This window comes from Engraulis encrasicolus, chromosome 24, assembly GCF_034702125.1.
Source record: "Engraulis encrasicolus isolate BLACKSEA-1 chromosome 24, IST_EnEncr_1.0, whole genome shotgun sequence".
Classification (NCBI taxonomy): domain Eukaryota; kingdom Metazoa; phylum Chordata; class Actinopteri; order Clupeiformes; family Engraulidae; genus Engraulis; species Engraulis encrasicolus.
Window position 1 is genome coordinate 24,625,282 of NC_085880.1, and position 15,000 is coordinate 24,640,281.

General features: G+C 43.9%; 1 protein-coding gene across 1 annotated transcript in view; it reads right to left on the reverse strand.

The window, feature by feature from the left end:
- Window positions 1–15,000, reverse strand: part of thada (THADA armadillo repeat containing) — a 153,677-nt gene that overhangs the window by 97,801 nt on the left and 40,876 nt on the right. Inside the window, exons 23-25 of the mRNA XM_063191736.1 lie at window positions 11,734–11,866; window positions 7,433–7,555; window positions 5,305–5,427 (exon numbers count right to left, since the gene is read on the reverse strand). Coding sequence (XP_063047806.1) covers window positions 5,305–5,427; window positions 7,433–7,555; window positions 11,734–11,866 — 379 coding nt within the window. The remainder of the gene's footprint in view (window positions 1–5,304; window positions 5,428–7,432; window positions 7,556–11,733; window positions 11,867–15,000) is intronic.

Genomic DNA, 15,000 nt, shown 5'->3' on the forward strand with positions numbered 1-15,000 from the left:
GGTTTGAAATTTTGAATTGCAGAGAATGGGCGTTTTTAGCTAAATCATTGCAAAGTCAAATAATTGTCATAAATACTTTTGATCAAAATAGTCCAAAAACAGTTTTTACGGATTTCACTAAAATTGCCCATTCACTGCCATTCAAAATGTCAAGCCTATTGTGCCACCCTCTAACATCGATCAAATTTGCAAAGATTTGACAAGTGAGTTATGTTAGTACAAAGGAACAACATTGCAAAAGAAGAGCAGGATTTTCAAACCTTGGGGCATTTGATGCACCCTAGTATGTATGATCAAAACAACCTAATAAATGGACAAAAGCACTGAGCCAATTTGGAGGGGAGATGAAACGCATACCGGCACACCATCACCTTCCACCTCATCCCCATCACTAAAGCACATATATACACAGCACTTATACATGTGGCATACTTGAGGAATGACCGAATCCTCTTAAGGACGACCAAAAGGCAGCACCCTGTTAAAACCAGCCATCCACTTAAAACACTGCACACAGTGAGACGATGACTCCCTCCCTGTAACACAAACACGCTGCCATGGGCCATCAGGACTAATGATGACTCCCGTCTTCCTCAGATCCCCCATAAGCTTCTCACAGAGTGACAAATAAGGAAGCGCTGTGGGTAGCTCGCCTTGGCCACTCGGCCAGCACCTGTGTCTAATGGAAGCGGCGGCGAGTGCAAGTATCTGCCGAATGAATAAACCATGACTGTTCCTGTTTCCTATTCAAGACCGAGATATTCTTAGATGACAGGGGCTTCATCAAGGGCAAAAACTATTTATATGTGATGAGGAAAAAAGTAATGAAGTCACCTGTGCATTGACGAATACTTTGAAGATGGTTCAGTGAATAAACAAATATGCATTAACGTTAACATGAATCCTTTATCTTGGGCCTCAGGACAAATGATGGAACCATCTACTCAGATCCTCATAAGCTTTACACACAGTGACGGATTAGGAATCACTACTGGTTGCCCGCCGTCGACCAGCACCTGTTTCTAATGGAAGTCGCGGCAAACGCAAGAATCTGAAGAATAAATAAATACACAGTGAACGGGTTTGCTATTCAAAAAAGAGATACTCTTAGATGACTGGGACTTCATCGAGGTGAAGAGTGAAAGCCCACCTGGGAAACTCCCATTGTCCTTGTGACACCGCAATCCACTGCACACAGTGCTCACTGCACACAATGAAATAGCATTCATGCCATTTCGATACCATGCTCAGGGTACCTCAGTCAGGGAGGAGGAGGAGGAGGAGGAGGAGGAGAGCACTGATTAATTACTTGGCCACCAACCTGGTGGGTTAGGAATTGAACGGGCAACCTTTGAGCTACAAGCCTGAAACCCACAACTGCCCAAGAGTTATTTATTTGTGATGTAAAAGGCCAAGTAATGAAGGCCTGTGGAATAACTGTGGAATAAACTATGTATGGAGCATGTGCTAGTGTTGCAGTTAAACCAGTATGAGCGATTCTACTTCTACACCTCTGTTTATGAATAAAAAGGGTTTAGAAAATGACCAAAAATGCATTCACTTTAATGGGACTCCTTTATCCTGGCCATCAGGACTAAAGGCTCAGTTATGCTTCCTACTCGTGCCACAGAGTGAGCTTGACGCAGCCATGATGCAGTTAATTCTTGTTTATGCCCTGTTTTGAAGCACGGTCTGCGCGATGTCATTCCACGCTGAAACTGCCTTCAATACAAAGACTAGACGTGTCGGTTGTTTTTTAGCATCACAGACTCGACGAGAATGAAAATGAAACATTAAATCTTTATATCACGTGCATGTTTGATCGCACTGGCAGCCACAGTAGTAGTTTGGAACAAAGAAGTGGCTCATTTGTCGAGGACGAAGCGGAATGTTTCCTCGACCTCGGAACCACTGTTCAACTGTCCAAATAACTTCAGCGTCGTAACTTGCAAGCGCATGTGTTGTCTTCGGTTCGTGTAAATAAATCAAACAACAAAGCACGGGCAACTTATTTAATGAAGAGCTCACAGTCCGTAGACCGACGAAGGTTAGAACAAGGAAGTAGCGCTTGTTCTCGACTCGAGGACAGAGCAGGCTGGTCGAGAGGACCAATCAGAGACCTATTTTCGCCCTTTCACGCCGTCGCTCCCTGCGTCGAGACACAATTTTGGGGAGGTGCCCCAGAGTACCTGCGTGATGGGGGGGGCTTCACTACGTTAACTGCGCGGCTCACTGCATCATGATGCAGTGACGCTGATCTCGAGGCATAAACCACCCTTAATAATGGACCCGTCTACTCTACTCAGATCCCAGTAAGTTTCACACAGTGACAAAAGGGGAGCAGCTGGTAGCTCACCTCGACTATCCGACCAGCACCCGTGTATAACAGAAGTCGTTTGCGAACAAAAGTATATCTATCGAATGAAAAGAAAACTGACTCACTCGCACTGTTATAGACTTGGGAGAATGAATGGCAAATCAGGGAAGAGAATAGCATCTGGTGGCAGGCGAAAGAGGTTAGAAAAATACCTGGCTGGGATATGGAAAGTTTTTCTTGGATGGAAGAACTCTATAGAAAAGTATTTCAGGCTCTTCGGAGAACAAAATGTCTGTTCCTTGGTAAAAACGCAAGATTTATTCATACTTATTTTTGATAACAAGTGTTTAGTTTAAACAAATGTGTGCGTGTGTGTGTGTGTGTGTGTGTGTGTGTGTGATGTGTGTGTGTGATGTGTGTGTGTGATGTGTGTGATGTGTGTGTGTGTGTGTGTGTGTGTGTGTGTGTGTGTGTGTGTGTGTGTGTGTGTGTGTGTGTGTGTGTGTGTGTGTGTGTGTGTGTGTGTGTGTGTGGTGTGTGTGGTGTGTGTGCTGGCACGTGTTTGTCTGTGGGTGGTTTGTGCGAGGGGTACAGTAGGGTGGCATTTAAGGACGGCTCTCTCCGACACTATGACCACCTCTGCTACTTTCAGAAGCATTGCTGGCATGTATTTTTTATCCAGCTTGGCCACCACCTGCCCTGAAAGACAGCTCCTGGGAGAACGATGCCTCTTTGTGGGAAGAGGGAGGTGGGTGAGGTGGGGTGGTAGTGGGTGTGTAGCTGGACCTGTGTGACCCTCCCCACCCAGGCTAATATGGAGAGAGGAGGCGAGTGATTGAGAAAAAGCCTGCTGAGAGATGGACCGACGGTGGCGTGAGATGGAGGGAGGAGGAGGGAAACATTAAAAAAAAGATAGGAGGAAAAAAAGGCAGAATGGAGAGAAGAAGAGGGCAGTGGAAAAAAAGACAGATAGTAAATAACTTACTGATCCAACATTATAATCAAAACAAGACAGAGTGATGAGGAGAAAATGATGAACAGCATTAAGCGAGAGATAAATTTAATTTAATAGAGGTTGACAGTGACAGGAAGACAAGGGGAGCGCGAGAGAAGGAGGAAGAGAGAGAGAGAGAGAGAGAGAGAGAGAGAGAGAGAGAGAGAGAGAGAGAGAGAGAGAGCGAGAGAGAGAGGCTGCCATGAGGGTAAGAAGTGAAGAATGTGGCCGGCTCTTGTGACCTGTTAGCGGTGGGTCCATGCAGCAGGAGCGGATCAAAGTGGAGCGCAGAGAACAAACAGGCAGCCAGGTGGATGGTGTTGCTGTGTGTGTGTGTGTGTGTGTGTGTGTGTGTGTGTGTGTGTGTGTGTGTGAGTGTGTGAGTGTGTGAGTGTGTGTGTGCGTGTGTGCATGTGTGTGTGTGTGTGTGTGTGTGTGTGTGTGTGTGTGTGTGTGCATAAGTTTACAGACAGAACAGGGGAGAGAGAGAGAGAGAGAGAGAGAGAGAGTGTGCGTGTGCGTGTATAAGTTTACAGACAGAATGGGAGAGAGAGAGAGAGAGAGAGAGAGAGAGAGAGAGAGAGAGAGAGAGAGAGAGAGAGAGAGAGAGAGAGAGAGAGAGAGAGAGAGAGAGAGAGAGAGAGAGAGAGAATGTGCGGAGGCAGGGTGTATGTGTATGTCTGTGTCTGTGTGCACGCCAGTGTGTGAGTATGCGTCAGACAGACAGACAAACTGCGTGAGAAGAAAGCATGTTTTAACGGCACATAGCTCTGTCTCGACAATGGTTCATTTCAGTCCAGTCAAAACGTTACTTTTACAGTCACCTAAAACGGCACCGAACTCCAATTACTGACTTCTGATCGGAGATGGCAAGGTATAGTTTACCAACCGCTACACGCACGGACCCACTTCCAGCTCTGGTTATCCAATTACACTCCTGGGTGTTTTTATTTTTATCCAAACTTGTGTTTTTAACTACCGTTTTCGTTCTTGACCACATCTATTTTGGTCTAGCACACACTGAGGCACATTTGGTGGGTCGGCAACCTCTCAGTGCAGACGGCAGGGGTGAGAAAACTGATAGCAGACAGTAAGGAAAGACTTGACCGCATACGGGCTCCAACCAATCACAAATCCACACAGTTGCAATTTTTAGAGATACTCTAGTCTAGGCAATGGATGGAGATGACTAAAATCACATGTTTTAATAGAAGATAATTGGTAGAGCCAAGACTTGGCAGAGATATTCTTGGATGACTATCATTACAAATAAACTACTTTTAACCTTGTTGAAGTCCCAAAGGCCAGAAGGGTGTGTTAAGAAGCTGGTTCCGGAGTAAACCAGTAAAAAGCCTACACCAGTTTCTTAGTACACCCCTCTGGTAATGATGTCACCTGTAATACGCTAATTTAAAAACTTAGAAGGGGTTTTGAGGAAAGATCAAATGTGCTTTAATGCGAATGCTGAATCCCACCAAGTTCAAGTCCAAACTGACTGTTCTGGTCAAGTCTTTTATTTTATGAACCTATTTATTCCAATGTTTTATTGAGCCACTTTCAGGAAAAGAAGTGAGAGATTTATGTGATGGTGCAAATGCAATGTTATGAGCAGCATAGGTGCAATGCTTACTCTGGCCAACATCCTACATACTTCTGTCCTACCTTTAAAGTTAACCGCTAACATTTCAGTTTGACACACATCTGACACGTTATCCATATGGTCTTTGTTGTAACAAAATCAATGGGTGCATCATAATAACACCAAATTCTGGTTCTGAGGTGAGTTTCTCAGCAGCGTTACTGCTAACTACAGTATGCTAGCAATTTAGTTGGCTACAATGCAATTTCCAATTAGCGACCAACTAATTTGCTAAGTGGTTAGCAACAACGCTTTGAAGAAACCGGGTCCTGGTCAAAAGTCTCATACTCATTTATCAATTCGTTTCTACGTTTCAAAATATTTACTATAAATAATTCCCAATGATGTACTCACGGCCCATATGGGTGAGGTGAAGCCCAGTACGGCAGCCTGCAGCCCTTCAGCCACAAAGGGCACGATGTTCTCCCCCAGCCGGGTGTCGCGGTACAGGGCCCTCAGGATGTTCAGAGCGTGCACCTGGAGGATTGGATGGAGCAGGAGAAACGATTAGCACCGCACAGACGATCAATATGCCGGGATGTGGCGTGTGTAGACGCAGCGACACCCTACTACTCCCGAACGTGCAGTGTGTTTTTTGTTGTTAAAATGTGTTCGAAACTTTAATCGTGTGGAACTACGTCGGAACACAAGTACATCCAACAGCAACTGTTGACCTCTTTTTAATATATGTTCTATGTATGTCTGCAGTTGCGCAGTCTTGCACTTTACAAAGCGGATTCCAAAAAAGTTGGGACACTTGGTATTTTGTGAATAAAATCAAAATGCTGGCATTTTCAAAACATTCAATATGTTAATAAGGTAGAGCATTGTGTACAGACAACATATCAGTTGTTAAAGCCAAGCAGAATGATTGTTTTGGGTAATTATGTGATCATTTAAAATATCACCCTTGCAACAAATTCCAAAAAAGTTGGGACAGGGACAATAAAATGCTTTTTATGTTGGATAAGACTAAACACAACACAAGGGAGGAGACTTAACATTTAAATACTTTGACTGATGGCATGATTTAAAAAAAAAAAAGATATTTTGATGTGCGAGACATGATTTCAGCAGCTCAACTGATAGGTGTGTTCTTCGACTTGTTTACCTTCTTGTTATGCTTAATACGTGGCATATCCTCACTGCAAGAAAACAATTTTGTCACCTGTTTACTCTTATGATGGAACCACACTGTTGGAACATAGTAGAGATTGAAATTTGCCATCATTATGGGGCAATATCTAAAGACTGTGCTCCAAAATATAATGCCTTGGTAGCTATGTATGCTGTTTAAAGTCTGAATATATCATTCAGCCCTCATTTTAAGGCTCTACATGAGTAAGAAGACCATAACCAAGGCATCTCTGCACCCCTTTACCATCATATATGCCGTCTTTCAGACTGACCACTAAATCAAGCATTTTCTTCATAACCTGGAGGGTGCATTACTCCATGATTTTAAAAAAGAATGAAATATTTTCCATTCTGTAATCAGAGGACAGTTTCACATGTCTCCTAGGTCCATCTAGAATGAGCTTTGCCACTTGCAGCACTGTTTAATGTCTGCATCATGTGCCTTAATCAAATGTTGTGTTTATAGTCATTTTTCAACAGCTGTGATTGTTGGAGTGTCATAGTTTGCTTATTGACGATGGGTATGTCATGATCTCATAACTCATGCAATGATTTCACAGAACTCTACATTACAGAAATAGGCCTTATATGCCTGCAATTTTGAGAATTCAATCTTTCTGTGTAATAGATCAGTAATTAGTCCCTCAAAATCTTCGTTTCTGAGTGCCACAGCCTCTCTGTGATGGTATTTTATCTGTGCATTCATGTTGGCAGTCAATATAGTTCCTTTCAAAATATTCCTCCTTGTGTTATTTTTAGAAATAATTGTGTTATTTCCCTCAAAGCAATGCTTTTGCCTCATTGTAACAGTTGCTATGTTGACTGTGTGCCATTGTGCATCTTATGCATGGATTGAATGTTTTGAAAATGCCAGCATTTTGATTTTATTCACAAAATACCAAGTGTCCCAACTTTTTTGGAATCCGCTTTGTATATGTCTGTATGGGTATTGTATAGGTACTCTATGAGTATTGTATGTATACTGTCTATGTCTAATTGTCTATGTCCACACCCAGAGTCTAGAGTCTATGTCTATGTCTTCATGGGAAAGTAAGAAACGTAATTTCAATTCTTTGTATGACCAGCGCATGTAAAGAAATTGACAATAAAACTGACTTGACTTGACTTGATCACACAGAGATGGATATTGTTGAGATGGTCAGAGAGAATATGAGCAGCCAATGTACTGGACAAGCTTATACTTAGTAGATGAGCATATTAGTTAAATGAATTTGCAGGTGAAACAATAATGTGTGTGTGTGTGTGTGTGTGTGTGTGTGTGTGTGTGTGTGTGTGTGTGTGTGTGTGTGTGTGTGTGTGTGTGTGTGTGTGTGTGTGTGTGTACCTGTGGTACTGTACTGGAGTCCGTGGCGACCCCCTTGGTGGGCATGGCCAGAGCAGTCAGCTCCTTCATGGTCATCTTCAACAGGCTGCAGCTGGAGGACTTGGGCTCAGACGACAGCAGAGCCTAGCAAAATAACCAGATTCGGAAGAAAGGCCAACTAAGTTCGACAGTCCCAGTCTCAATAAGTAGGATAGATAAAAGAAGAATAAACACTACAAACAAATAAGGGAGGACAAAAAAACCTCAGCAGCCAGGAAAAACGCAGATATTTAAACCCCATCAAATCCTGTCCTGTCAGTGGTTAATAGTACATGAAAGCACCAAGCACATCAGGTGTATATAAATGATAGGACAGGTAAAGAATATCCCAAATAAAAATGCAGGGGGAAAAAAATCAATGAACACCTCATCTTTTCTCACCGATTGAAAAAAAAAAGTGTGCTTTTGACATACATCATCAGGTGCATGACTCAGGGACCGTTTATACGAGGATGATTGCAAGGGAAAAAACAAAATATTTGATCAGAAGTGCCTTCCGTTAACACGGCGACCCCTCCATTGGGGCTTGAAGACGCAAAAATCTGAAGACTCTTTCCAGAGTGGGGAGTTTTGAAGACAACCCCAGTCGCGTCTCCTTCTAATAGGCCATAAAGCCAAAACATGTTCACATTTCATACACAATCACATCACTCTTCTCCAGATTTTTGTGTCTTCAGGCCACAACGGCGAGGTTGCCGTGTAAACGAAAGACACTTCAGATTAAATATTTTGTCGTTTCCACTCACAATCGTCCTTGTATTGTCTTCAATTTTTTAATGCCTTTTTACACAAGTTTTGATCGTCACCATATAAATGTAGCCTTTGACCAATTATAGAAATATGGACAATGAAACGATGAGGGACTACGAAGTAAAAAGGAGGGCCACAACATCAAAAACAGGTAGGGCAACTAGGCTGCTATGGCGGTGACCCATGTTCGAATCGAACAAACCCCCCCCCGCCAAATTTCCTGTCAAATCTCTCACTGTCCTATCATAAATACACTAAAATATTTTAAGAACAAAAAAACAAAGGTTGTATCTGTCAATAGTGTCAGTCAGTGATTTCCATCATTTCTGTCCCCTACGTACATTATTGCACGCTACTTAACAGTGAAAGGGGATATTGTGGACCTCCCCAGCTTACTGAACAGCATTAGTGGGAGCCAGTCACAAGAAGTACTACTACGAGTGTAGGTGGAGTGGCAGTGACACAAGCCATTTAGTAAAATACAGCGTGCACAACCACATCATTTGCATCGCTACATCTGTGAAATATTTTGCAATGTATTCTTGCACAAGAAGGGAAACATTAAGCTTATTTCACAGTCCAAGTAGGATGGATTGTAATCTAAATTTGAAGCACAAAAAATGTGTTAAACTATCGGAAGGAACTGACAGGTAGAGCCGGTCAAAATGGCCGTGCAAACCCAGCACTTTGCAGCAAAGTAGGTTATCTGTGATCAGTGATGTTCTTATAAACAGGCTCTGGACTAATCTATTCTAATCAGGACACTTTTTCTTTTTTTGTAATTGCACCATGTCAGCAATCCCTACTTCAGCATGTGCACAATGTCCTTGACTGGTTAGACATAAAATCACAATCTGTTGAAACATGAGCAGTTAGGGTTCTCTCTTTGGTGTGAGCAGTTGAGGATATTGTACAAGTTTCATATTCTAATAATAACAATACAATTTCCAAACGGATGATATGGAAACCAACAAGTGTCGTCTCTTCACTTGATGTACTTTCAGCAACAACTTTGAGCATGAGCAGGACAGAGTGGGACACATAGACGCGCATGAAACTACAGATAAGAAAATCTTCGAAAATTATGAACAATTTACCTTACTTTTAAAAAAATGTGCGTGGGACTGGGGCAGTACCAATCTACTAAAAGGGAGCACCAATAAAGTAAACCTGAAACCTTTTTAATTAAAGAATTTTTCCATCAGTTCCACCCTCATGTGACCCATCCAATCGAAGCAACTAAAGGAATCCAGGCCGTGGCACATTCTTGACACAAAATAACAATCAATGCAATCTATGAAGTCTCAAAGCTTTGACCTTTCAATCCACATGGATTAAGCCATGACCACTCTCAGTCACCCAGTGACTAAGACTGAGAGAGAGAGAGAGAGAGAGAGAGAGAGAGAGAGAGAGAGAGAGAGAGAGAGAGAGAGAGAGAGAGAGAGAGAGAGAGAGAGAGAGAGAGAGAGAGAGACAAAGAGAGATGAAAGTATCGAAACTGCAACGCTCCCATAACTGTACAGTCGGTCTGTAGTATAGCAGCATTTCCATACGAACCCAATGCCACGGCACCTTTTAAACCATGCAATTTGAATACAGCACAACAGACACAGCAACAGGAGCTGGAGAGGAGAGAGAGGAGAGAAGAGAGAGGGTGGGGGGAGAGCCAGATAAAGCAAGTCAAAGAAAACAACACGCAAAAAAAAGCATGCACGCAATTATGCTCGACCTCAGACAGAACGACGCTGTTATGACAACCTAAATGTGTCGGGCTAATGACACAACACTGGTTATAGCGCTTGCTCTCTGCTTACAGAATACTACAGGCTTGTCCAAAACCTAGCCCTGGGGGCCTGTGTGCAAACAGCAGCTAGCCAGCTGGCTAACGCAAGCAGGCATGGGCCCTGCTATCTCAAGAGCCTCTAGTCATCTGGTGTGGAGATATTTTACAGCTAGCTGGCTGACAGTTCGGAGTCTGTGTATGTGTCTGTGTGTCTGTGTGTGTGTGTGTGTGTGTGTGTGTGTGTGTGTGTGTGTGTGTGTGTGTGTGTGTGTGTGTGTGTGTGTGTGTGTGTGTGTGTGTGTGTGTGTGTGTGTGTGTGTGTGTGTGTGTGTGTGTGTGGGAGGGGGGGGGGGGTGCGGGCGGGTGTCGGAGGAAGATCAAGGGGAAAGCTGGAAGACGGTGGTGTCTTCAGACAGCTCGAAGGAGGAAAAACACGGTGTTGTCTAGCTAGCGAATGGGCCTCGTCAAGAGTGCTTGTTATCGTAGCACAGACAGACACACAAGCTAGCGCTAGTGTCTCGGTGTTGGCACCGGCCTGAGTGTTCAGAAGAGCAGGCCAAGTGGAAGGAGTTCAGAGGAGGGGAGCGAGCGGAGAAGAGAAGAGGCTCCTTCCATGACATCACAAACATGATACGGGGAGAGCCAGCTAAAACCCAGAGCCGGAGGTTTGGTCCTCCCTCCCCCACGGCCTATGATGTCGCTCCAAGTGGTGTTGGCGGACGTGTGTGTGTGTGTGTGTGTGTGTGTGTGTGTGTGTGTGTGTGTGTGTGTGTGTGTGTGTGTGTGTGTGTGTGTGTGTGTGTGTGTGTGTGTGTGTGTGTGTGTGTGTGTGTGTGTGTGTGCTTCAGGCCTTTCCAAAAGAATATGTAGAAGCCCTCTTGAGAGGCGGTGTCGTCTCCCTGTTCTCTGCCCTCAACCTAATTGTGGCCAAAAGGAGCTACGAACAACTGATTGAGAAAGACAGGCTAAACAGACAGACAGACAGAGAGAGAACAAGAACAGAGAGAGGTGGTGAAAGGGAAGAAGGGAGCAGGGGATGAGCGGGCGAGGGCTGAAATCGATGTGTTTTGGCATTTCTGTTTGAGATTGAGCGTGTGTGACAACAGCGGTGGTTTTCCTAATCGTTCTGCCTCTTTTCTGTGGTCCCTTTACACCCACACACTCCCACGCACATATGCAAATACGTTAAAACACACAGGTTCACACAGCTACAGAGATACATATACACACAGACAGCATTCAAATGGAAACAGATGAGCACACGCACGGGCATATGCACGGCCATTTCCACAAGCTTACGCGTGAGCATACGCACAAGCTCACACACGAGACAACACAATACAATGCAATAAACACACACGCACACACAAACACTAGGGGTGTTTCGTAATCGTAATGACAATACATCGTGATACTTATTTTCACAACATACTGCGTCGGTTCATGACAATGTACTGCGATACTCATTTTCACAATATACTGCAGTTCTACTGTTCAATAGAGAGAAGGTAGCATTGCTGTTGTAATGGAAGCTCTCTCCCAGATGATATAAATAAAAAAATAAATTGACTTATGAATGGTACACAGCCACCAACAAATAAGCTGTATATTTTCACACATTTACTGAAGTAAATATCACAATGTATCGCGATAGCACACAGATCACAATGCATCGTGATAGAATCACATCATGGCACTTTGCCAATACCCACCCCTGACAAACACACACCTGGATGTAGAAGGGAATTCCAGCGCTGCGGCGCGTAGCACAGAGCTTGGAGGAGGGGTCGCTGGTGCGGACCTCCGCGAGGACCTCCCTCAGCCAATGGGCAGGCAGCTGCTGTAGGGTCTTACTGCCACTCCTGTCACGCACACATGCACGCACAAGGAACAACAGCAAAACAAGGGTTAAGTCCCTAAAGATTAGAGGCCACCAAGGTGACAATGACAATGGCCAAACACGTGCAGCGTCTTCTGATTGGCAACAACCTACTTAACCACAGACTACTGAACCAAACATACTGACACACACACATGCATCCCCACACCCACAAATAGAGATTTACATCATTTACATACATATAACTTACACATCATTTAGCACCTATGGTACATGCAGGCACAGACCAAAAGAATTATGAGAAAATCTAACACTGTGCGGTCCAGTTCTCGATCCTGACTGGCTGATAGCTGTGTTCAATCGAGCGTAAACCTACACCTTCCACCTGAAGATTCTATGCGCGTCTAAATTGGGCCCAGCGCATCTACGTCGGTAATGAGAATATCTGCAAGTCTGCAAATATCTGGAGTCTGCAAGAGCAGCACATCTTTGCATCATCTGTGGTTGGGGTATCAGTGTGATTGCAAAGACATTTCATTCCTGAGGTGTTTATCGTCCCTTGCTGAGTTTTTGTAGCGAAGTGTGTGTTTGGCAGCGCGACAAACGCACGCACGCCAAGTAACGTTGCCGGGGTAACCACAATCACTTCCTCAATTTGTCAACTGAACGTCGTGGATCAAATGAATTGCTATTAAAGCGTTTTTTTAAAGAAATTTGGTCAACGATTAAGTTTAACAGTGTTAGATAAGCAATACATTAAGCCACTTGAGTCCATGGGTTATACTCTATTGATAACGGGTAAGGGGACGTTTACGGCACTACTCCGCTTCACGTCGTGCCCCAGTCCCCTTGCCCGTTATCAATCGAGCAGAACCCACGGCCTCTCGTAGGTTATTGCTTAATCAAGAGTTCTACTCTGCATAAACATTCCTATTCATTTCAAAACAACAACACACATGCCAGCCAACCCTGGCTAATCCACAAGGAAACTGAGCAGCTCTTAAGGGGTCGTAACCAGGTTAACATCTCTGGCTAATATGGCATTTGCTGGTGGCCTGTTGACAAACTGACCGGCAAGTATGCAAACGCAAAAGCATACACACACACATAAGCGCGCGCACCCACCCACACACGCACGCACGCACAGGCACACACACGCACACACAGCAGGAGTGGAGTTCCCTGCACACTTTGGCTAAGGGAAGTCACCCCCACCAAGATTGGAAGCTAGTTCAACAGTGCACAGTAGCAAACATGTACTTTGAACACAACACCAGAAGCAAGGCCAGGCTCAGTGATACACAGCACAGCTTGGAAACAACTTCTACAGGGTAAAATTACATTCACAATAAAAAATATATATATGCTCACATCAAATTGCTGGAAATGCAAGCACAGACAATACAGTACACTCAGTGCAACCTTGCACAACTGAACCCTCACAAAGGAGAGAGGAAAGCAAAATTTGCAAACCTCGGACCATAACAAGGTCAGGCAGTCAGGCTCTCTGAATGAGAGACAGAGTCAGTCATAGCACATCCTCAGCCCAAGTTATGCCGCTCATCCACAACCTTAGCGATGCCACTCAATCACACTGCCTTTCTCGTTTGGCAAGCACGCCCATGCACTTCGCCTCTACCACCATTCTTCCCCACATACTCATTTGTAGTGCCGTCAACAGACATCCCCCGACCCGGATTTGGACACCTGTCTCCCGGGTGGCAAACCTGCTCTCTGCAACAACACAGAACCAGGCTCATTGGAATCCACAAACCTAGAAATGGCTCTTGATCACAGTACTGATCCTTTTTTTTTAGTGTTAGTGGGCTGTGTTATGAAGCCAATTTTAAACATGAATAGGCAAATTCCCCATGTAAAATGCACCATTTTCAATGACCAATCATAGATGTAGTAGTAAACATGACAGAAATAGTATACATTAGCTGCTAAATCTACTCTGGTGGGGCCAAACCAAGAAAATATCACATCTGTTATTGAGCAGAATCAATTACATATATAAAATGAAACTGTCCTATTTTACATATCCCCTTGAATTAAATAATAGGGTTTTACCATTCTCCTATACTTTCAACCATTCTCTGGGTATGGCAGTGCAAATTTTACCTCCAAGCTAGCAGTTAACATTGAGTCCTATGAGACCAGTTTGCCGCCAGCTGGTCTCATAGGACTCAATGTTAACTGCTAGCTTGGAGGTAAAATTTGCACCACCATACCCAGAGAACGGTTGAAAGTATAGGAGAACTGTAAAAGACAATTAACTCAAGGGGAGGTGTAAAATAAGCTTATTTCCAAAAATGGGACAGTATCACTTTAACAAGTAAAACTGAAGGAATGTCATGGGTTTGTCATCGTGTTAAGCTTTGAAATTAGACTGTAGCTACTGTGTCGAGGCAAATTAAGAATGTTTAGTGCATAAAACGTGGTGCATGCACGTACGCACCACAATAAACAGAGCAAAAAGGACTCCAATTTGTAAAAGAAAATAAATAAATGTGGTCTTACAGGTTGTTTAATCAGAAATATTTGGGGAAATGTAAAGCAGTATTTAAGTTAAACTGTATCTTCTATGTCGATGCAAATTATTTAAGACATGTATAGCACACATACAACATGGCACTCACATGCAGACACAGACACAGACACAGACAAGCACACGCACACACTCATACACACACACGTAGCCAGACACACACGCACGCATACACCCACCCACATGGCACAATATAAACAGCAGAAAGAAGGAATGCAGTCTGCGGTTATGAAAGGTCCGGCTGTTTTACGAGAGCCAGTCGACCAGCAAGACCTGATCAAACAAATGACTGAGGAGCAGAGGAGAGAAACACTCCCCAAAGCGTGTGCCTGCAGACACACACACACACACACACACACACACACACACACACACACACACACACACACACACACACACACACACACACACACACACACACACACACACACACACACACACACACTAGGGGTGGGTATTGGCAAAGGGTTCACGATTCGATGCGCATCACGATACACATGCCACGATGCGATTCTATCACGATGCATTGCGATTCATGTACTACTGTGATGCATTGCGATATTTACTTCAGTAAATGTGTAAAATACAGCTTATTTGTCAGTTGC